Below are 24,024 nucleotides of genomic sequence, written 5' to 3'. Positions count from 1 at the left end.
GCTAAAGACATAGATTAACCCTCATTTGCGAAAATATTCAATAAAATGAAGATACAAATGAAATTATTAGCATGATAGTCCAGTTTAAAGGACCAGTCAATACAGTGGACTTGCATAATCAATAAATGCAAAACAACAAGACAAATGCAACAGCACCTAGTCTAGTAAATGTTGTCCCTTAAACAATGCTAAAACAAATCATAATCTGATACTTGATCTTAAAGTAAACAGAAAAAATGAAGCAATTGCAATATCCAAATAAATCACAGGACCAAGAAAAGTACCTGAAACTAAATAATTTTCCATAAATAAGATACAACTATCTAAAGGAAAATAAATACTATTTTGCTAAAGAAACAATAGCATAATTAGTAGAAGTAGAGATAGCCCCAATAAATTGGAGAACCCTCCAAATTGAATTTAACTGCTGGCAAAGAATATAGTTTAAAACCTTTGAAGAAGGAATAAAAGAAAATTCTCAGCCTATTCCATTCCCTAGAATGGGGAATTGGAAAGAAAACCTCTGAAAACGCAGAAGAAATAAATAGGCAGAAATAGTGTCAGCTAGTCTTAAAGAACTAGTTACCTTAATATCCAAAATAATCAACACCTTTTCAACAAAGAACAAATGTACTTTAATAATAGAAAAATAATAAAAAAGTAGATTTGTTAGTGTCAATATCTGATGAAGAAAATTTCTGAAAGAGAAAAAACATCATCAGAGAAGGATAAATCAGTATGTTGTTGGTCATTTGAAACTTCAATAATTAAAAAAGAAGTGAAAAAGACCTAAAAATTTTATTAGAAGGCACGAAGTCAGACAAAGCCTTTAAAATAGAATCAGAAAAAACAGAATTTATGTTTACCTGATAAATTACTTTCTCCAACGGTGTGTCCGGTCCACGGCGTCATCCTTACTTGTGGGATATTCTCTTCCCCAACAGGAAATGGCAAAGAGCCCAGCAAAGCTGGTCACATGATCCCTCCTAGGCTCCGCCTTCCCCAGTCATTCGACCGACGTAAAGGAGGAATATTTGCATAGGAGAAATCATATGATACCGTGGTGACTGTAGTTAAAGAAAATAAATTATCAGACCTGATTAAAAAACCAGGGCGGGCCGTGGACCGGACACACCGTTGGAGAAAGTAATTTATCAGGTAAACATAAATTCTGTTTTCTCCAACATAGGTGTGTCCGGTCCACGGCGTCATCCTTACTTGTGGGAACCAATACCAAAGCTTTAGGACACGGATAAAGGGAGGGAGCAAATCAGGTCACCTAGATGGAAGGCACCACGGCTTGCAAAACCTTTCTCCCCAAAAATAGCCTCAGAAGAAGCAAAAGTATCAAATTTGTAAAATTTAGTAAAAGTGTGCAGAGAAGACCAAGTCGCTGCCTTACATATCTGATCAACAGAAGCCTCGTTCTTGAAGGCCCATGTGGAAGCCACGGCCCTAGTGGAATGAGCTGTGATTCTTTCAGGAGGCTGCCGTCCGGCAGTCTCGTAAGCCAATCTGATGATGCTTTTAAGCCAAAAAGAGAGAGAGGTAGAAGTTGCTTTTTGACCTCTCCTTTTACCAGAATAAACAACAAACAAGGAAGATGTTTGTCTAAAATCCTTAGTAGCATCTAAATAGAATTTTAGAGCACGAACTACATCCAAATTGTGCAACAAACGTTCCTTCTTTGAAACTGGATTCGGACACAAAGAAGGCATGACTATCTCCTGGTTAATGTTTTTGTTAGAAACAACTTTCGGAAGAAAACCAGGTTTAGTACGCAAAACCACCTTATCTGCATGGAACACCAGATAAGGAGGAGAACACTGCAGAGCAGATAACTCTGAAACTCTTCTAGCAGAAGAAATTGCAACCAAAAACAAAACTTTCCAAGATAATAACTTAATATCAACGGAATGTAAGGGTTCAAACGGAACCCCCTGAAGAACTGAAAGAACTAAATTGAGACTCCAAGGAGGAGTCAAAGGTTTGTAAACAGGCTTGATTCTAACCAGAGCCTGAACAAAAGCTTGAACATCTGGCACAGCTGCCAGCTTTTTGTGAAGTAACACAGACAAAGCAGAAATCTGTCCCTTCAAAGAACTTGCAGATAATCCTTTCTCCAACCCTTCTTGAAGAAAGGATAGAATCTTAGGAATTTTTATCTTGTCCCAAGGGAATCCTTTAGATTCACACCAACAGATATATCTTTTCCATATTTTATGGTAGATTTTTCTAGTTACAGGCTTTCTGGCCTGAACAAGAGTATCAATGACAGAATCTGAGAACCCTCGCTTTGATAAAATCAAGCGTTCAATCTCCAAGCAGTCAGTTGGAGTGAGACCAGATTCGGATGTTCGAACGGACCTTGAACAAGAAGGTCCCGTCTCAAAGGTAGCTTCCATGGTGGAGCCGATGACATATTCACCAGGTCTGCATACCAAGTCCTGCGTGGCCACGCAGGAGCTATCAAGATCACCGATGCCCTCTCCTGATAGATCCTGGCTACCAGCCTGGGGATGAGAGGAAACGGTGGGAATACATACGCTAGTTTGAAGGTCCAAGGTGCTACTAGTGCATCTACTAGAGTCGCCTTGGGATCCCTGGATCTGGACCCGTAGCAAGGAACCTTGAAGTTCTGACGAGAGGCCATCAGATCCATGTCTGGAATGCCCCACAACTGAGTAATTTGGGCAAAGATTTCCGGATGGAGTTCCCACTCCCCCGGATGAAATGACTGACGACTCAGAAAATCCGCTTCCCAATTTTCCACTCCTGGAATGTGGATTGCAGACAAGTGGCAGGAGTGAGACTCCGCCCATTGAATAATTTTGGTCACTTCTTCCATCGCCAGGGAACTCCTTGTTCCCCCCTGATGGTTGATGTACGCAACAGTCGTCATGTTGTCCGATTGAAACCGTATGAATTTGGCCTTTGCAAGCTGAGGCCAAGCCTTGAGAGCATTGAATATCGCTCTTAGTTCCAGAATATTTATCGGGAGAAGAGATTCTTCCCGAGACCAAAGACCCTGAGCTTTCAGGAGTCCCCAGACCGCGCCCCAGCCCACCAGACTGGCGTCGGTCGTGACAATGACCCACTCTGGTCTGCGGAAGCTCATCCCCTGTGACAGGTTGTCCAGGGACAGCCACCAACGGAGTGAATCTCTGGTCCTCTGATCTACTTGTATCGTCGGAGACAAGTCTGTATAATCCCCATTCCACTGACTGAGCATGCACAGTTGTAATGGTCTCAGATGAATTCGCGCAAAAGGAACTATGTCCATTGCCGCGACCATCAAACCTATTACTTCCATGCACTGCGCTATGGAAGGAAGAGGAACAGAATGAAGTACTTGACAAGAGTTTAGAAGTTTTGATTTTCTGGCCTCTGTCAGAAAAATCCTCATTTCTAAGGAGTCTATTATTGTTCCCAAGAAGGGAACTTTTGTTGACGGAGACAGAGAACTTTTTTCTACGTTCACTTTCCACCCGTGAGATCTGAGAAAGGCCAGGACGATGTCCGTGTGAGCCTTTGCTTGTGGAAGGGACGACGCTTGAATCAGAATGTCGTCCAAGTAAGGTACTACTGCAATGCCCCTTGGTCTTAGCACCGCTAGAAGGGACCCCAGTACCTTTGTGAAAATTCTTGGAGCAGTGGCTAATCCGAACGGAAGTGCCACAAACTGGTAATGCTTGTCCAGAAAGACGAACCTTAGGAACCGATGATGTTCCTTGTGGATAGGAATATGTAGATACGCATCCTTTAAATCCACCGTGGTCATGAATTGACCTTCCTGGATGGAAGGAAGAATTGTTCGAATGGTTTCCATTTTGAACGATGGAACCTTGAGAAACTTGTTTAGGATCTTGAGATCTAAGATTGGTCTGAATGTTCCCTCTTTTTTGGGAACTATGAACAGATTGGAGTAGAACCCCATCCCTTGTTCTCCTAATGGAACAGGATGAATCACTCCCATTTTTAACAGGTCTTCTACACAATGTAAGAATGCCTGTTTTTTTATGTGGTCTGAAGACAATTGAGACCTGTGGAACCTCCCCCTTGGGGGAAGCCCCTTGAATTCCAGAAGATAACCTTGGGAGACTATTTCCAGCGCCCAAGGATCCAGAACATCTCTTGCCCAAGCCTGAGCGAAGAGAGAGAGTCTGCCCCCCACCAGATCCGGTCCCGGATCGGGGGCCAACATCTCATGCTGTCTTGGTAGCAGTGGCAGGTTTCTTGGCCTGCTTACCTTTGTTCCAGCCTTGCATTGGCCTCCAGGCTGGCTTGGCTTGAGAAGTATTACCCTCTTGCTTAGAGGATGTAGCACTTGTGGCTGGTCCGTTTCTGCGAAAGGGACGAAAATTTGGTTTATTTTTAGCCTTGAAAGACCTATCCTGAGGAAAGGCGTGGCCCTTACCCCCAGTGATATCAGAAATAATCTCTTTCAAGTCAGGGCCAAACAGCGTTTTCCCCTTGAAAGGAATGTTAAGCAATTTATTCTTGGAAGACGTATCCGCTGACCAAGATTTTAGCCAAAGCGCTCTGCGCGCCACAATAGCAAACCCAGAATTTTTCGCCGCTAATCTAGCCAATTGCAAAGTGGCGTCTAAGGTGAAAGAGTTAGCCAATTTGAGAGCATGAATTCTGTCCAAAATCTCCTCATAAGAAGAATCTTTATTGAGCGCCTTTTCTAGTTCATCGAACCAGAAACACGCTGCTGTAGTGACAGGAACAATGCATGAAATTGGTTGGCTTTTTAAGCAAACCCTCTAATTTTTTATCCATAGGATCTTTGAAAGCACAACTATCTTCTATGGGTATAGTGGTGCGTTTGTTTAGAGTAGAAACCGCCCCCTCGACCTTGGGGACTGTCTGCCATAAGTCCTTTCTGGGGTCGACCATAGGAAACAATTTCTTGAATATAGGGGGAGGGACGAAAGGTATGCCGGGCCTTTCCCATTCTTTGTTTACAATATCCGCCACCCGCTTGGGTATAGGAAAAGCTTCGGGGGGCCCCGGGACCTCTAGGAACTTGTCCATCTTACATAATTTCTCTGGAATGACCAAATTCTCACAATCATCCAGAGTAGATAACACCTCCTTAAGCAGAGCGCGGAGATGTTCCAATTTAAATTTGAATGTAATTACATCAGGTTCAGCTTGTTGAGAAATTTTCCCTGAATCTGAAATTTCTCCCTCAGACAAAACCTCCCTGGCCCCCTCAGACTGGTGTAGGGGCACTTCAGAACCAATATCATCAGCGTCCTCATGCTCTTCCGTATTTTCTAAAACAGAGCAGTCGTACTTTCGCTGATAAGTGGGCATTTTGGCTAAAATGTTTTTGATAGAATTATCCATTACAGCCGTTAATTGTTGCATAGTAAGGAGTATTGGCGCACTAGATGTACTAGGGGCCTCCTGTGTGGGCAAGACTGGCGTAGACGAAGGAGGGGATGATGCAGTACCATGCTTACTCCCCTCACTTGAGGAATCATCTTGGACATCATTTTCTCTAAATTTTGTGTCACATAAATCACATCTATTTAAATGAGAAGGAACCTTGGCTTCCCCACATACAGAACACAGTCTATCTGGTAGTTCAGACATGTTAAACAGGCATAAACTTGATAACAAAGTACAAAAAACGTTTTAAAATAAAACCGTTACTGTCACTTTAAATTTTAAACTGAACACACTTTATTACTGCAAATGTGAAAAAGTATGAAGGAATTGTTCAAAATTCACCAAAATTTCACCACAGTGTCTTAAAGCCTTAAAAGTATTGCACATCAAATTTGAAAGCTTTAACTCTTAAAATAACGGAACCGGAGCCGTTTTTATATTTAACCCCTATACAGTCCCTGGTATCTGCTTTGCTGAGACCCAACCAAGCCCAAAGGGGAATACGATACCAAATGACGCCTTGAGAAAGCCTTTTCTATGTATCAGAGCTCCTCACACATGCATCTGCATGTCATGCTTCCCAAAAACAAGTGCGCAATAGAGGCGCGAAAATGAGGCTCTGCCTATGATTAGGGAAAGCCCCTAGAGAATAAGGTGTCCAATACAGTGCCTGCCGGTTATTTTACATAATTCCCAAGAATAAAATAATTCCTCAAAGCTATGTAGTATTAAAAATGCTTATATATCAATCGTTTTAGCCCAGAAAATGTCTACCAGTCTTAACAGCCCTTGTGAAGCCCTTTATTCTTATGTAATAAAAATGGCTTACCGGATCCCATAGGGAAAATGACAGCTTCCAGCATTACATCGTCTTGTTAGAAATGTGTCATACCTCAAGCAGCAAAAGTCTGCTCACTGTTTCCCCCAACTGAAGTTAATTCCTCTCAACAGTCCTGTGTGGAAACAGCCATCGATTTTAGTAACGGTTGCTAAAATCATTTTCCTCTTACAAACAGAAATCTTCATCACTTTTCTGTTTCAGAGTAAATAGTACATACCAGCACTATTTTACAATAACAAACTCTTGATTGAAGAATAAAAACTACAGTTAAACACCAAAAAACTCTAAGCCATCTCCGTGGAGATGTTGCCTGTACAACGGCAAAGAGAATGACTGGGGAAGGCGGAGCCTAGGAGGGATCATGTGACCAGCTTTGCTGGGCTCTTTGCCATTTCCTGTTGGGGAAGAGAATATCCCACAAGTAAGGATGACGCCGTGGACCGGACACACCTATGTTGGAGAAATATTTCTTATAAATCTTCTAAATATTTCTTGTACATAAGATGTAAGAATGGAAATATATAAAGCATAAATACTAATGGATTCTGCATGTAAAAGTATATCATAATAACTTATTACAAACCATAGCTAAAGATAAACATTTATAACATTTAAAATAAATGAACTTAGCTTTGGTAGAACTGAAACTCAGTTAAGCGTTTTTCCAGAAGTGGCTTCTGATTCAGGGTCAATCTGAGACATCTTGCAATATGTAATAGAAAAAACAACATATAAAGCAAAAATGATCAAATTCCTTAAATGACAGTTTCAGGAATGGGAAAAAAATGCCAATGAACAAGCTTCTAGCAACCAGAAGCAATAAATAATGAGACTTAAATATTGTGGAGATAACAATGACGCTCAAATTTTTTAGCGCCAAAAAAGCCGCCCACATTATTTACATCCGGTAACGCCGAAATTTTTGGCGCAAAAACGGCAAAAAATGACGCAACTTCCGGCGACACGTATGATGCCGGAAATGACAAGAAAATTTTTGCGCCAAGAAAGTCCGCGCCAAGAATGACGCAATAAAATGAAGCATTTTCAGCCCCCGCGAGCCTAACAGCCCACAGGAAAAAAGTCAAATTTTAAGGTAAGAAAAAATTGATTTATTCATATGCATTATCCCAAATATGAAACTGTCTGAAATAAGGAACGTTGAACATCCTGAATCAAGGCAAATAAATGTTTAAACACATATATTTAGAACTTTATATAAAAGTGCCCAACCATAGCTTAGAGAGTCACAGAAAATAAGACTTACTTACCCCAGGACACTCATCTACATGTAGTAGAAAGTCAAACCAGTACTGAAACGAGAATCAGTAGAGGTAATGGTATATATAAGAGTATATCGTCGATCTGAAAAGGGAGGTAAGAGATGAATCTCTACGACCGATAACAGAGAACCTATGAAATAGACCCCGTAGAAGGAGATCATTGAATTCAAATAGGCAATACTCTCTTCACATCCCTCTGACATTCACTGCACGCTGAGAGGAAAACCGGGCTCCAACCTGTTGCAGAGCGCATATCAACGTAGAATCTAGCACAAACTTACTTCACCACCTCCACAGGAGGCAAAGTTTGTAAAACTGATTTGTGGGTGTGGTGAGGGGTGTATTTATAGGCATTTTGAGGTTTGGGAAACTTTGCCCCTCCTGGTAGGAATGCATATCCCATACGTCACTAGCTCATGGACTCTTGCTAATTACATGAAAGAAAAATATTTATATACATCTTCCAATTCTAAAACTATAATAATATTCTTTAGACAGTATATCTAATATATAAAATCTCTATGACCCATTTGGATCTATCTCCATTGGTGTATAAAATACAATTAATTAATTATTTGATGCATATATCATGGCGCCTACCTTATGTAGAATATCAATACTTCATTCTATGGATTAACAATATTTAGGATTAACAATAATCAGGTTGAGTGCACCTGGCCAAGGGGTGTGAACCTTAGTGTGTCTCTGATAGGTTGTAATATGTTTAAAAGCCAGTACTCTCAGTTAGTAAACAGAAGCCTGAGGAAACAGCCAGGTAGGCTGAGAAACGTGTTGCTCTCTGTCTTTACATGATTTGGGCTGTAACCATACCCTGTATTTTTAATCATTGTTTTATTAAAACCAACGTTTTTATCGTATACTGAGAGCTGGAGCTTTTATTACACCAGTATTGTTTGGGAGAACTACACCTGCATCAGTGACCAGTGAGCACTGTGAGTTCCCAGTCAGCCACACTTAGCACAACTGGGTGCTGCCACACTTGTGAGTACAATTACTTACGTGTGTTTGTGTATTGTGATTTATCAGTATTACACAAGGAGGTGCCCTTGTTTTGTGATTTGATTCACAGAGTTTTGCCTGAAGATTGAAGTTTTGGATATCACAAGGAGCAGCCGTTCATTCAGAGAACTGTCTATGGGAAAGTTAACCACTTGGATTGGACTTTTTGATGACCCTCACAGATGGTCCCTGCCTACAGATAAGATACCTCTTAGCTGGGACTGTCATTGCTTTCTATCGTATGAATATATCACTTTTCTTTTTTTTATTTCATTTTTTTTAACATTTAATTTTTAATTTCATTTTATCTGATATTAATTTTACATATATACATAAGTGTTTTTATCCATTTACACTATTACAAGGTCAGCTTACGCCCCCTAGAGTTGAGACAAGTTCTTGCCTCAACAGATTAGATGTTAAACTTTCAGGATAGGTGGGGATACCACAGGCTAAATCGCCTATTTCAAATGCCAATATAAGGGTAATGGAAATACTTGTAAACAATTTAATACACTCCAGCAGGTAAAGTGGATCATTGGGAACAAATTAAAGGGGATACATTTTTTGAGTAAACTGTCCCTTTAATTCCCATCTGCTGTAATTTCAAATGTTGGTCTTTTTATTCATGTGTTGTACATTAGATTGCGTTGCCCCTTTTGCTTTGAATTGCTTTGGTGGGTCGCAGTTCAAAAATTGTCTGAGAAACAAATCTGTCAGTGTAGTCTCTAGACAAATAACCTGTCTCACTAGGTTGTATTCTCTCTTTGTTGTATTGGATGTGGTCTGAGAAAATGACAGAATTCCACATGTGAAAGCATCACCAGCTTTTGATTATTTCTTTGATCACATGAATGGATCTGTTTGTATTCTTGCATTATATATTTGTTTAATTTGTTAGGGAGAACTAGCTTTGTATTGTCTGAAGTGGTCACTAGAGCATTTTGAAAGAAGGCAGCAATAGTGTAATCCTGAAAATATTTTTTAACAGTAATGTTGTTCACAACACTTATTTGAAAATTGGTCCTTGCATGAATTTAGATGCTAAATTATATTTTTTGTATTGGCAAAAATGTAAGTCTCTGGTTCCCATCTAAAATCTAAAATACTGTCTGGTTTTCCATTTTAAGGGCCATCTTTTGCCTAAGAAGTAAAAATAGGCTTTGAGGTGTTGGGGTGGTGTTTTTTTTTGCATAAAACGATAGGGAACTTCATTGCTTACTGATGATTGCATGGGGGGGGGGGCAAGAAAATGTTTGCCCTTGGTCCAATCAATATTAAAGACGGCCCTGCTTAACACATCCGCGAATGTGAAGGGTGCGGCATTGCACAAGCATTTCTCAATGCTTGTGCAATGATAAATGACGACAGCGTATTCTACAGCAGATCATGTTCGTCTGACATTTAATAAATCTACCCCTAGGAGTGCAGTGACACGCAGTAAATAATTGTATAACCTGTCTGTGTATCCCTCCCACAGTAAACCTGAACAACCTGTACTCTAGGCAATATGTGTATATAAACACTTAGGGGCCAATTTACTAATGCGCGGGCGGACATCGATAAATGCCGACAGCATATGCTGCTTCATAAATTGCCCCCCCCCCCCAGAAAGAAAGGAACTTACTCACATGCACAAAGCTAGGCCCTGTATTGGGTAAAGGTCTCTTCCTCTCCGGGTCTCTAACCTACAGCCACACATGCTGGCTTCCATGCAAACTGACATACAAACAAAGGGGACACAAGCTGACTAGACTCTCAAACTGGCAAAACTCACAGCCCTGGGTGCTCACATGCACTCACAAACCGCTGCATTTCCTTTCAGTGACTTAGGCAATTAACTCCAGACAAGGTTGCAAAGCCCATAAGGACAAGGTTGCAAAGCCCATAAGAAAATATGCATAAAAGACTAACGCCTAGATTTAGAGTTCTGCGTTAGCTGTCAAAACCAGCGTTAAGGGCTCCTAACGCTGGTTTTTACCGCCCGCTGGTATTTAGAGTCAGTCAGGCTCCAGCCACAACTTTTCCATACCGCAGATCCCCTTACGCCAATTGCGTATCCTATCTTTTCAATGGGATCTTCCTAACGCTGGTATTTAGAGTCTTGGCTGAAGTGAGCGTTAGAACTCTAACGACAAAACTCCAGCCACAGAAAAAAGTCAGGAGTTAAGAGCTTTATGGGCTAACGCCGGTTTATAAAGCTCTTAACTACTGTGCTATAAAGTACACTAACACCCATAAACTACCTATGTACCCCTAAACCGAGGCCCCCCCCCACATCGCCGCCACTCTAATACATTTTTTTAACCCCTAATCTGCCGACCGGACACCGCCGCCACCTACATTATCCCTATGTACCCCTAATCTTCTGCCCCTAACACCGCCGACACCTACATAATATTTATTAACCCCTAATCTGCCCCCCCCAACCTTACCTACACTTATTAACCCCTAATCTGCCGACCGGACCTCACCGCCACTATAATAAATGTATTAACCCCTAAACCGCCTCACTCCCGCCTCGCAAACCCTATAATAAATTTTATTAACCCCTAATCTGCCCTCACTAACATCGCCAACACCTAACTTCAAGTATTAACCCCTAATCTGCCGACCGGACCTCACCGCTACTATAATAAATGTATTAACCCCTAAAGCTAAGTCTAACCCTAACCCTAACACCCCCCTAAATTAAATATAATTTAAATCTAACTAAATAAATTATTTCTTATTAAATAAATTAATCCTATTTAAAGCTAAATACTTACCTGTAAAATAAACCCTAATATAGCTACAATATAACGAATAATTATATTGTAGCTATATTAGGATTTATATTTATTTTACAGGCAACTTTGTATTTATGTTAACTAGGTACAATAGCTATTAAATAGTTATTAACTATTTAATAGCTACCTAGTTAAAATAATTACAAAATTACCTGTAAAATAAATCCTAACCTATGTTACAATTAAACCTAACACTACACTATCAATAAATTAATTAAATAAACTACCTACAATTACCTACAATTAAATCGACTAAACTAAATTACAAAAAAAAACAAACACTAAATTACAAAAAATAAAAAAAGATTACAAGAATTTTATACTAATTACACCTACTCTAAGCCCCCTAAAAAAATAACAAAGCCCCCCAAAATAAAAAAATGCCCTACCCTAATGTAAAATAAAAAGTTAACAGCTCTATTTCCTTAACAGCCCTTAAAAGGGCCTTTTGCGGGGCATGCCCCAAAGAAATCAGCTCTTTTGCCTGAAAAAAAAAACATACAATACCCCCCCCAACATAAAAACCCACCACCCACATACCCCTAATCTAACACACCCAAACCCCCCTTAAAAAACCTAACACTAAGCCCCTGAAGATCTCCCTACCTTGTATTCACCCAGCCGGGTATCACCGATCCGTCCAGAAGAGGGTCTGAAGTCTTCATCCAATCCGGCATGAAGAGGTCCTCCAGAGGGTACTGGAAGAAGATAGAAGATGCCGCCTGGATGAAGACTTTGGACCCTCTGGAGGACCTCTTCTTGCTGGATAGGATGAAGACTTCGGACCCTCTGGAGGACCTCTTCTTGCCGGATTGAATGAAGACTTCGGACAGTCTTCGGTGATACCCGGCTGGGTGAATACAAGGTAGGGAGATCTTCCGGGGCTTAGTGTTAGGTTTTTTAAGGGGGGTTCGATTAGGGGTATGTGGGTGGTGGGTTGTAATGTTGGGGGGTATTGTATGTTTTTTTCAGGCAAAAGAGCTGATTTCTTTGGGGCATGCCCCGCAAAAGGCCCTTTTAAGGGCTGGTAAGGTAATAGAGCTGTTAACTTTTTATTTTAGATTAGGGCATTTTTTTATTTTGGGGGGCTTTGTTATTTTTTTAGGGGGCTTAGAGTAGGTGTAATTAGTTTAAAATTCTTGTAATAATTTTTTATTTTTTGTAATTTAGTGTTTGTTTTTCTTTATAATTTAGTGTTTGTTTGTTTTTTGTAATTTAGTTTAATTGATTTAATTGTAGGTAATTGTAGGTAGTTTATTTGATTAATTTATTGATAGTGTAGTGTTAGGTTTAATTGTAACTTAGGTTAGGATTTATTTTACAGGTAATTTTGTAATTATTTTAACTAGGTAGCTATTAAATATTTAATAACTATTTAATAGCTATTGTACCTAGTTAAAATAAATACAAAGTTGCCTGTAAAATAAATATAAATCCTAAAATAGCTACAATATAATTATTCGTTATATTGTAGCTATATTAGGGTTTATTTTACAGGTAAGTATTTAGCTTTAAATAGGATTAATTTATTTAATAAGAAATATTTTTTTTCGTTAGATTTAAATTATATTTAACTTAGGGGGGTGTTAGGGTTAGACTTAGCTTTAGGGGTTAATACATTTATTATAGTAGCGGTGAGGTCCGGTGAGATTAGGGGTTAATAAGTGTAGGTAAGGTAGCAGCGACGTTGGGGGGGCAGATTAGGGGTTAAATATAATGTAGGTGTCGGCGACGTTGGGGGCAGCAGATTAGGGGTTCATAGGGATAATGTAGGTTGCGGCTGTGTACGGAGCGGCAGATTAGGGGTTAATAAGTGTAAGGTTAGGGGTGTTTAGACTCGGGGTACATGTTAGGGTGTTAGGTGCAGACTTAGGAAGTGTTTCCCCATAGGAAACAATGGGGCTGCGTTAGGAGCTGAAAGCTGCTTTTTTGCAGGTGTTAGGTTTTTTTTCAGCTCAAACTGCCCCATTGTTTCCTATGGGGGAATCGTGCACGAGCATGTTTTGCCAGCTTACCGCTACCGTAAGCAACGCTGGTATTGAGAGTTGAAGTGGCGGTAAATTATGCTCTACGCTCCCTTTTTGGAGCCTAACGCAGCCCTTCAGAGAACTCTCAATACCAGCGTTATTTAAAAGGTGCGGGGGGGAAAAAACATGCGAAGCTAACGCACCCCTTTGGCTGCAAAACTCTAAATCTAGCCGAGAGAAAGTCCAGCACTCACCTGCATACAAACAGTTAGATTAAAAGCAAACTGCAAGAGTTAGCTACATAATTTGACCAATTGGTTATACGCCTGGGACTGTGTCTAGTTGTGTGCAGCACCTCAGCAAGGTCTGCAGCAAAGGATATGAAATTTTTTAAACATTCCACAAAAAAAGCTTCACCTGGAGAGCACAATTACATACTAGGACCCATTCACTTTTAGAATGACTGACAATGGCCATATGACTCATTTAAAAATAACAATTCTTAATGCATTTAAATCACTAAAAAATGATCTTATAAAGCCACAAAACCAAACCCAATAAGACTATATGCTGATTATTATGTAGTAATTACTACCTTTTCAAGTTCATAGCATTATGTTTCCTTTTTCAAATTCTAGTGAAATTACCATATGTGTGTGTGTGTTTAAATAATCTTCTAATACATTTTTATTTTGTAACTAAATGTAATCTGGTTAATTTGCCAAATCCTTAAAAAAAATGTGTATGTGTATGTTTATGTTTACATTCTTAGGAAAAAAATTATATTTTTAAAATGATTGTATCTATAAACAAAAAAACCTATATTATAACATGTATAAATAATTATATACATTAATAATACCAAATAGCTATTGCTAATGCTGGAAAGTCAAACTAATGATATTAAATTGCTTACTTTTTGGGATGAGCTGGTGTTCAGAGCTAGTTGGTCACAGTTCACAGGTGATGCTAAAATGCAACAGAATAAAGTCAGCCACAATGAAAACCCTGCCGAAGCAATCATTTTGATTTAGCAGCTCTATTTTATTAGATTGTATATAATCAACCCATAAATCTAAATGTCATACAGACACCCTCTAATAACACAATAATTACCCTGTGACCCATGTCTCCTAGAATTTTACTCTTGGCCCCTAATTTTTTTTAAATAATTCATCATATATGTTGGGTTCATTAACATATGTAGGTATCTCTTTAACTCTCATGCCTTGTGTATATCACAAATCATCTACAAACCCCTTACACTTTTTGCCCCATCACCTAAAATAGAAGTCTATTCCATAAATTAACCACCCATCTATAAAGAATGTTGTATAGAAATTACTATTCAACTTGTGACAATCCATTCTGAGATCTTGACCCCATATTACTACTATGGGCCATTTCAGAAAAAAATATGCTTTCATGCCTAGCATTATTACATCTGGTAATATTCTTAAAACATTTTTTTTACACATCTTCTCTTCCTTCTTTCCTCTAAGTTATACAAACCATCAGACCGCAGCTTCCCAACCAGTTAAATTACCCGGGTACTTTCACCCCAGGGTGATTGACAACCTCTACTTGCACGGCCCTGAGCTAGCATGAGCAAGGGGTGGCACTGAACAAGCAAACACTTGTGCAATGTTAAATATGCGATCCCGGGCGGACAGGGTCACTTGAGCAAACACTGTCCATCCGGCAGATGATAAATGCCGATCTAAATCTTTGGGTTTTTGTTTACAAAACCATAATTTGCCCTCTGCAATTTTAAATATAAAATAACACTTGTCCAACTCTTGAGTTTTAATCTTACTTTTCAGGTGTGTAAGCCCCTTTCATAACATAAATTCAGTTAATTTTTTGGAATTATCTGTAATAAAAAACACCCTTTAAGTTTTTGAGTAGTTGCACAGTGCCTGTACTATAGTAAACTATACCAAGGGCTCTATCTATCAATCATTTGGGGAATTCTCTTTTCTGTTCTATCAATTCTCTGCAGCTCGCATTTGGAGAGGCGCACCTGTGCCCCCGTATTTATCATAAAAAAGTTGTTTTTTCTATGCGCTTCTCCATAGGAGAGCAGAGGAGAACTAAAGATAAATTTCTCTAGTGGGATTAGTATCTGCGCCTTAATTATCACTGAAAATAAGCAACTAATCTCCATGTAAGTCATATATAAGACAATAGAAATATTTATACAGCCTTCCTAGTAGCTTTGTTAATGCCCCTCTTCAACAAACTGTCATGTAAGAAAATAGATCTACATTTTCATTGTTTTTGTGCTTAAATGTTAGCGCTTCTTTTATATCTTATTTTATGCCCCAATAGATATCATTTTTGTGCTCTGTTATATATTATTTTGGCACTCCATTATATACTTTTTATCACCCCAATATAAATTAGTATTGCGCTCCAATAAAGATTATTATTGCGCTTTGTTATAGATAATGTGTGCACCTTGTAGAGACCCTTTTTTTTGTAACATTGCTTCTACAACTGGTAGAGAATAGATTTCTAATGCTGTTCTCCACAGTAGCTATGGAGAACTTTAATGTAGGAACTTCCAGAAGTTTCAGTCCTCTATAGGAAAATATAAATGATACATAGGAGAATTAATGGAAGAACTATATGAAATACAACTAAAAGGATCTAATTTAACCTTTTTTTTTGGAGAACATGTTCTCCAAGGAGAATGGGAACAGAGTAGGATAATTTTACTGTCGAACTTGCCCAATTTTAGGCACATTTTTAAATGATAAATAGGGGCATTATTGCTCATGCAAACTTTTAGGAGAAAATATAAGAGAGTATGAATGATAAATCGAGCCCCAACTATATTCTCGCCCACACATACAGCAGATAGTGTATCACTAATTGTGAGTATTAAATCTAAGTCTTACAAGTTGGTTCCTTAACTAACTGATCAATGATCTTGCAAAAACTCAACTATGTATGTAATTATAGCTCATTTGGTATCAGTCTCATTTGGTATCAGTATTTTCCAGTTAATAAATAGATGAATCATTTGTCTCTTCTGTTCCTTTTAATTGGGCAAAAACACCAATGTAAACATTTTACTTGAAGGCTGGCAAGCATTTAATAAAGTGTACCAAGTGCAAAGTAGCCTTTTGGGTGCATTTTGGCAAGACTGAAAGGAGATTGAATCAAATAAAAGTCTCAATTTTTACGTACAGATAAATTCAGGGGGTCAATTAAAATGAGTTAAAATATTTTGAAGAAATTATGTACATTTAACTAGTTTACTTACAATCTTTTATAAATGACATTGTTGGAGATTTTCCTCTTTCATTGAAGAAGTCCAAGCATTTTTTAACCTTGTAAAAGAAAAGTTATTATTTTTTAAAGGAGAAAACTACTATCTTGTTCAATTAAGTAAATAAACGTTAATATATATATAGTCTAATATGATAACAAATATTTTTGACTCAATGATTAAAAAATAGTTCATCTTATAGACAGTATTATGAATTATTACTTTTTTCCTTTAAACATGTGTATCCTACACATTGAGTCCCTGAAAGCATATTGTTTACTTAATATGTTGCTTTAAAGTGAGTAACTACACATACCATTCATCCACTGGAAAATGTAATCTATATTTGTAATATTTGTTTTGAAATGTGTTTTCTTAAAGGGAGATGGAAACCTCTTTTTTCCTTTTATGATTTAGATTGAGAAAACTAGATTTAAAAAAAAAAAAACAATAAATTGGAAAGTTGTTTAAAATAATTTGCTTCATTCTCTTGGTATCCTTTGTTGAAAAGCATATCTAGGTAGCTGGGTGTGGCTGCACATATTTGCCTCTTGTTATTAACTATTCTAAAAATTGCCCTGAAAATTGCATTTGGTTGGGCATTGCCATAGAAGGAAATGTGTGGGGGGAGTTAGAGCTTTACAATTCTGAAACTAAAAAGAAAGGGTTAATGGTGAGGCACTGCAGTATAAATTTGCAGGTAAAGTAATTAAAGTACATATTATTATATTTTGTCTCTATCCCAACTTGTTTTATGTCCCTTTAAAGTGATGGTAAATCTGAGCGTTTAACAAATGCTGGGATTTACCATCACTAAAAATAAAGTGGAGTTTAAGTGATCAGATATTTAAAAAAGGATGCTAAACTCACCCTGAATGTGCTGCAGCACATCGCTAAACTCAGCGGCTCCAGCCGCCCACGGCACATCCCTCTTCTACTAATTAGGTGATGCTTGCACCTCTAAACCAATAGCCGTGCGTGCATACAAAACACTGTCAGCTGACACACACGGTTATTGGTTTAGAGGCGCAAACGTCACCTCATTAAAGAAGAGCGATGTGCTGTGGGTGGCTGTCGATGTGCAACGGCACAGAAAGGGTGAGTTTAACACCCTTTTTTTAAATATCTGATCACTTAAACTCCATTTTATTTTTAGTGATGGTAAATCCTAGTGTTTGTTATATGCTTGGATTTACCATCACTTTAATAATGAAGTGTGAGCATAAAATGTGACATAGGTTTTAGGGTGTTAAATGTGGAAGGATTTGAAGTAAGTGGAGTGTTGAGTCCTTATGCCCTGATTTATGATGGAGATTAGTTCTTTAGATAGATCTGGACTATTTAATAGATTTGCTAACAGACTTGATTTAGAGCATACATGATTTTGTCTAGGTGGTGGTTGACCCGGTAGCTCCGTATAGTATCAAAGGGATATTAAACCCAATTTTTTTCTTTCAGGATTCAGATATTGGGGCCTATTTATCATCGGTCTTGCGGACCTGATCCGACAGTATGGATCAGGTCCGCAAGACCTCGCTGAATGCGGAGAGCAATATGCTCTCCGCATTTAACATTGCACCAGCAGCTCACAAGAGCTGCTGGTGCAACGCCGCTCCCTGCTGACTCGAGGCCAATGGGCCGCCAGCAGGGAGCTGTCAATCAACCCAATCGTACTCGATTGGGTTGATTTCCGGCGATTCCTGTCTGCCTGCTCAGAGCAGGCGGACAGGGTTATGGAGCAGCGGTCTTTAGACTCGCCAGAAACACGGGCCCACAAGCTCTGTACGGAGCTTGATAAATGGGCCCCAGAGCATGCAATTTTAAGCAACTTTCTAATTTACTCCTATTATCAATTTTTGACTTTGTTCTCTTGGTATCTTTATTTGAAAAACAGGAATGTATAAACTTAGGAGCTGGACCATTTTTGGTTCAGCACCTGGGTAGCGCTTGCTGATTGGTGGTGACATTTTTTATTAGATAGTGTTATTATGAGTGTAACTGTACTTTTAAATATAATTTATGTTTTGTGCAACTTTTTGGTCGAGTGTAATAGTTAACTAGAGCTCTGAAGTTGCGCATTATATTCAATTTACTTTTAACCTGTAATACACACCCTACTTCCAAGAGCCACTCGTAATCTAGCCATAAATTAGAAAACCTTTTTCTTTTTTTTTGTGGATGTCCGCAAAAGGGTGATCAATCCTGAAGTAGAACTATCTCAAGAAATATGAGGTCCAGTCTGAGTCCCCTGAATACTTTGTCAAAGAGTTTTGCTTCAGTGTCTGAGGGATATGGAAATAATAGAAAGATATAGGCTGACCTGTTACAGTCTCCTTGTTTTGTGTGACCTGCTTGAACCCATTTTCTCATTCTAAAAGGGCAGTGTCTGAGATTGCAGCAATGCGGGTCTGTATTTATCTTCTGGCCGTTGGCAGTTTTCAGTAAGCTAAAGGCCTTGTAAGTGGAACAGCTCAGTCTACTTTCTCAATGTGTCTTGGCTGTTTCTTGATGGCTCTTAAGCTGCACATTGTGCAATGTGAAGAAGGGCATTTAAAGGGACAGTCAAGTCCCAAAAAAACTTTTATGATTCAAATAGGGCATGTAATTTTAAACAATTTTCCAATTTACTTTTATCACCAATTTTGCTTTGTTCTCTAGGTATTCTTAGTTGAAAGCTAAACCTAGGAGGTTCATACGCCTCTAATCTGATTGCATTTTGACAGTTTTTCACCACTAGAGGGCGTTAGTTCATGTGTTTCATATAGATAACATTGAGCTCACACACGTGAATTTGAGTGAGCACTGATTGGCTAAAATGCAAGTCTGTCAAATGAACTGAAATAAGGGGGCAGTTTGCAGAGGCTTAGATACAAGGTAATTACAGAGGTAAAATAGGTATTATTATAACTGTGTTGGTTATGCAAAACTGGGGAACAGGTAATAAGAAAATTTATGCTTACCTGATAAATTTCTTTCCGGATATGGTGAGTCCACGGTTTCATCAATTACTGTTAGGAATATCACTCCTCAGTATGCAAAGAGAACCAAGTTGCAGCCTTGCAAATCTGCTCCACAAAAGCTTCATTTTTGAAACCCAAAAAGAGGAGACAGCTCTCGAGGAATGAGCCATCATTTTCTCAGGAGGCTGCTGACCCGCAGTCTCATAAGCAAACCAAACATACTTCTCAAACAGAGAGAAAGAAGTAGCAGAAGCCTTCTGACCTTTACGTTTCCCAGAGAAACAAACAGACAGGGCAGAAGACTGGCGAAAATCCTTAGTCGCCTGTAAATAAACATTTTAAAGCATACACCACCTCCAAGTTTTGCTAAGACAAAGAGAAGGAACAACAATTTCCTGATTAATATTTCTGTCCGTAACCACTTTAGGAAGGAACCTAACTTAGAACGAAGAACCACCTCATCGGCATGAAAGATAAGATAAGGCGAATCACACTGCAAAGCTGAGAGTTCCGAGGCTCTCCGTGCAAAAGAGATAGCAATAAGAAACAAAACCTTCCAAGATAACAACCTAATATCTATGGAATGCAAAGGCTCAAACGGAGCCTGCTGCAAAACTTTAAAAACAAGGTTAAGGCTCCCAGGAGGAGCAACAGACTTAAACACAGGCCTGATTCTGACCAAGGCCTGACAAAAATATTGCACATGGAGGAGATGACTTCAGCATCAGATGAAGGAATTATACTGTCCAAAACTGAGATTTCACCCTCAGAAACTACCGGCGAGCCCTCTTCATCAGACTTAGGAAAGAGTGCGACCTGTGTAGCAGAATGTGGAGCAGAAACCTTACTATCTTAAAATGTTAATGTCCTCTTGCGATTTCCCTGTAGGTAAGGAAAAAACAGATAAAGCCGCAGATACCTCAGAGTATACCTGAGTTACAAAATCTGTAGGCAAATACACTCCTCCAGGAAATTGAGAGCAACAGCAGGGCACTGTATGTGCACCATAGAGGCTTGGGACATTTAAGGAGAAAGCTGTGGCATTGACTAAACAGCATCATCCTGGGAGACATGAGGGTCAGAATGTAACAACTTAACTGTATTACAGAAATGCACAGACATTAGTTAAAACAATTTAGTCCACCAGCGCCAATACACATATATTTTTAGTCTGTATTGGTACTACTGGAAGTTCACCACGAAACAACAGTGGATATAACTTATATATAACATGTATTAAATCGTAACTTAAAGGGACATTAAACCCAATTTTTTTCTTTCATGAGTTAGAAAGAGCATGCAATTTTTTTTTAATTTTTTTTTAATAATTTTTATTGAGGTACTCAAAATATACAAAAACAAAATCAAACATTAATCATGGCAACACGCCTATAAACATACAGCCAGACTCATACATATAATATATAGGCATGTCTTAGAAACCTTGAACAACAGTAGATTCTCGTCAGGAGAATATGCACAGAGCCATGTGTGATACCTCATTTTATGTATAAACATGTTAGCTTGGAAAAGTCAAAAATAACTGAATAAATGTGAATTCTGAGACCTGGTTTTAGTAGGAAGCAGTGGCGACTCTAGGAACAAAATATAGGGGGGGCACATAAGATACCACAGTCAAAACAGGGGGGGCACTAATCATTTTCACCACTAAATCATATCACTGAAAAAAAATAAAAAAATATATATATATATAATAAGATTCCAAAATACCAGAGTAATGCGGTATGCAATGATACCTTTTTATTGTACTAACCTAATCCTTAAAATACAAGCTTTCTAGAGTTTTCATTTCTTCCTCAGGTATTGCTTCAGACCTGAGAAAGAGAGGAAAACTCTCAAGCTTTTCTTTATAGTTTAAAGCAATTTCAGCAAACACCAGGGCTCTGTAAATAATCCCCTATGTTAAATATGTCACTAATGAAGACCAATGAACAGATAGATAACACCTTTACTACCCATTCCCCAGCTTTACACAACCAATATTGCTATATTAATACACTTTATAACCTTTAAACCTCTAAACTTCTGCCTGTTTCTAAGCCACTACAGACAGCCTCTTATCACATGCTTTTTTATTAACATTTCACAACAGGGGACTGCTAGTTCATGTGAGCCATATAGATAACATGGTGCTAATCCCGTGGGTTGTGCCCCCCAATAAAATGTTATACCCTCACACATACATACTCTTTCGTTCTCTCTCACACACACAGTCACAGATACACTGTCTCTCTCTCTTAGTCTCTCACACACACCCATATATTCTCTCTCACACTCAAAAAACACACACTTGCTCTATCTCACACAAAGTAAACACATAAAAACACACACTCTCTCTCACACACACATACTCTCATACACAAGTACACAGAGATATAAACTCACACACATGTATACTCTCTTTCTCACACAAACACATTCACAGATACACACTGTCACACACAGGGATACTTTCACACACTCACACACACAGAGATACATACACACGCATCCATACACACATACATATACACATCCATCCATAGACACACACACACATACACACATCCATACACACATACACACATACACACATCCATACACACATACACATCCATCCATCGACATAAACATCCATATACACACACACACATATATATATATATATACACACATATATATATATATACACACACACATATACACACACACATACATACACAGTGTACACACACACATACACATATACACACACATACACATATACACACACATACACATATACACATACACACATACACATATACACACACATACACATATACACATACACACATACATACACACATACATACATATATACACATACATCCATAGACACACATACACACATCCATACACACATACACATAAACATCCATATACACACACACATACATATACAGACACACATACATATACACACACACATACACATAAAGTTACACACACACACATGCACATACTTACATACACACAAACATGACAAAAAAACAATTACAACAGTCCATATTTTCCTAAGAAGATAAAACACATATATAAAAATACAAACAGTAATGCGTCTTGTATCTTCCTTTAAAACCTTATATGCATGGACAATTGGACATAGATAGAAAATAGAAGTCTGTTAAATGAAATATTAGAGCAGTATGGAAAAAAAGCACACTGGCTAGTGGGACATAAGTATTATCAGACATGTAAAGCTATGCATTTCAAATACTATTAGAAGCAATTTTTTTAAATATGGCTGTGTGCAAAAATGCTTTTTTATAACTGCTAAAATGACCATTTTTATAGTATATGCATAAGTAGGCGCTATTAAATTATTTGGCAGACTAAATCCTGTTTTTCTATTACTTGATCAAATTGACCAGTCTGGATAAAGCCAAATCACAGACATGGAGGATTTTTAAATTCAAGTGAGGGAAGTTCACTGAGAGAGTGTTAGATTACTACCAGTGCAGCAATATATCCTGTCATTTATTTTGCTGAAAGAGATTATCCTACCTGCCACCTGTACGCATATATGGAAAAATTAACTTTCCACTAACTTTCTACAAGCTTACAAAAGGGCACTAGGACCATGTTTTTGCTTATATTCCAGGGAGCAGACTCACCTCTGGCAGGCAGCAGCAGGACCTCGTAAATCTGACTATTTGCAGAGAGGTGACTGACGATCTGTGTCTTCTGCTTCACTGATCAAAGCTGAAGCATTAAGAGCAGCTTTAAATTTGCTGTATACATTGACACTGTACAGGCATTTTAAAGTTGCTCTGTCTGTTTCACTCTTGATCAGAAATCTCAAGGAAGTGTCCTGCATTGAAAAGGACTGAACATGCAGTACAGCCATTTCTAAAATATGACCTGTCAGCCCATCAACTCCCAGCCTCTGGGGAATCTACCAGTCTGTGTAAGTCCCATAAATCAGCTCTGCTTTTTTTTCTTTCTGGGCTTAGTGTGGACTGCGGTGGAAGAAAAACAGAGCATAATTCAGGAACGTAAGCAGACCTTTTCTGCTGCAGCCGGCCCTGATTCCTCCACTGATGGAGAAATTCTGTGGAAAAATTAGATTTAAAAAAAAACAACTAGAAATATAAAGCAGAAAATCATGTCTCAGCCAGCCTGCTGTTTAAAGGGCCCCCTCCCCTCAGACCCGGTGCCGCTGCACCCCTAGATGTTCTGCCCCTGATGACTCTGACTCACTGCAGGATTTATGTGTACTGTACACCTGCACCATATATATTAAAGTGACCAATGTCGTCTGGGAGACTTACCTCAGCCCAGATCTTCATCTTTCTGCCTGGCCTGCTGATGCCGCTCCTTCTTCCCGCTCTATAGATCTTCTGCCCTGCTGCCTGCATAGCACCTGGCTAGCTCCTCCCTCTTCCTCTCGGTCATGTTCCTCCTTGTACTGTGTAGGAACGTTATGTGTAACTTATGTGACCTGG

General features: G+C 38.7%; 1 protein-coding gene across 2 annotated transcripts in view; it reads right to left on the bottom strand.

The window, feature by feature from the left end:
* PHF11 (PHD finger protein 11) overlaps positions 1-24,024 on the bottom strand; it is a 589,089-nt gene that overhangs the window by 83,985 nt on the left and 481,080 nt on the right. For both annotated transcript variants that reach the window (XM_053708365.1, XM_053708366.1), the window contains 2 exons: positions 16,572-16,638; positions 14,217-14,269 (listed from right to left, as the gene is read on the bottom strand). In XM_053708365.1, the coding sequence (XP_053564340.1) occupies positions 14,217-14,269; positions 16,572-16,638 (120 nt within the window). The remainder of the gene's footprint in view (positions 1-14,216; positions 14,270-16,571; positions 16,639-24,024) is intronic.

The sequence above is a fragment of the Bombina bombina genome, chromosome 3 (assembly GCF_027579735.1).
Source record: "Bombina bombina isolate aBomBom1 chromosome 3, aBomBom1.pri, whole genome shotgun sequence".
Taxonomy (NCBI): domain Eukaryota; kingdom Metazoa; phylum Chordata; class Amphibia; order Anura; family Bombinatoridae; genus Bombina; species Bombina bombina.
The sequence above is the reverse complement of the archived record's forward strand: the minus strand, read 5'-3'. Positions and strand labels throughout refer to the sequence as shown.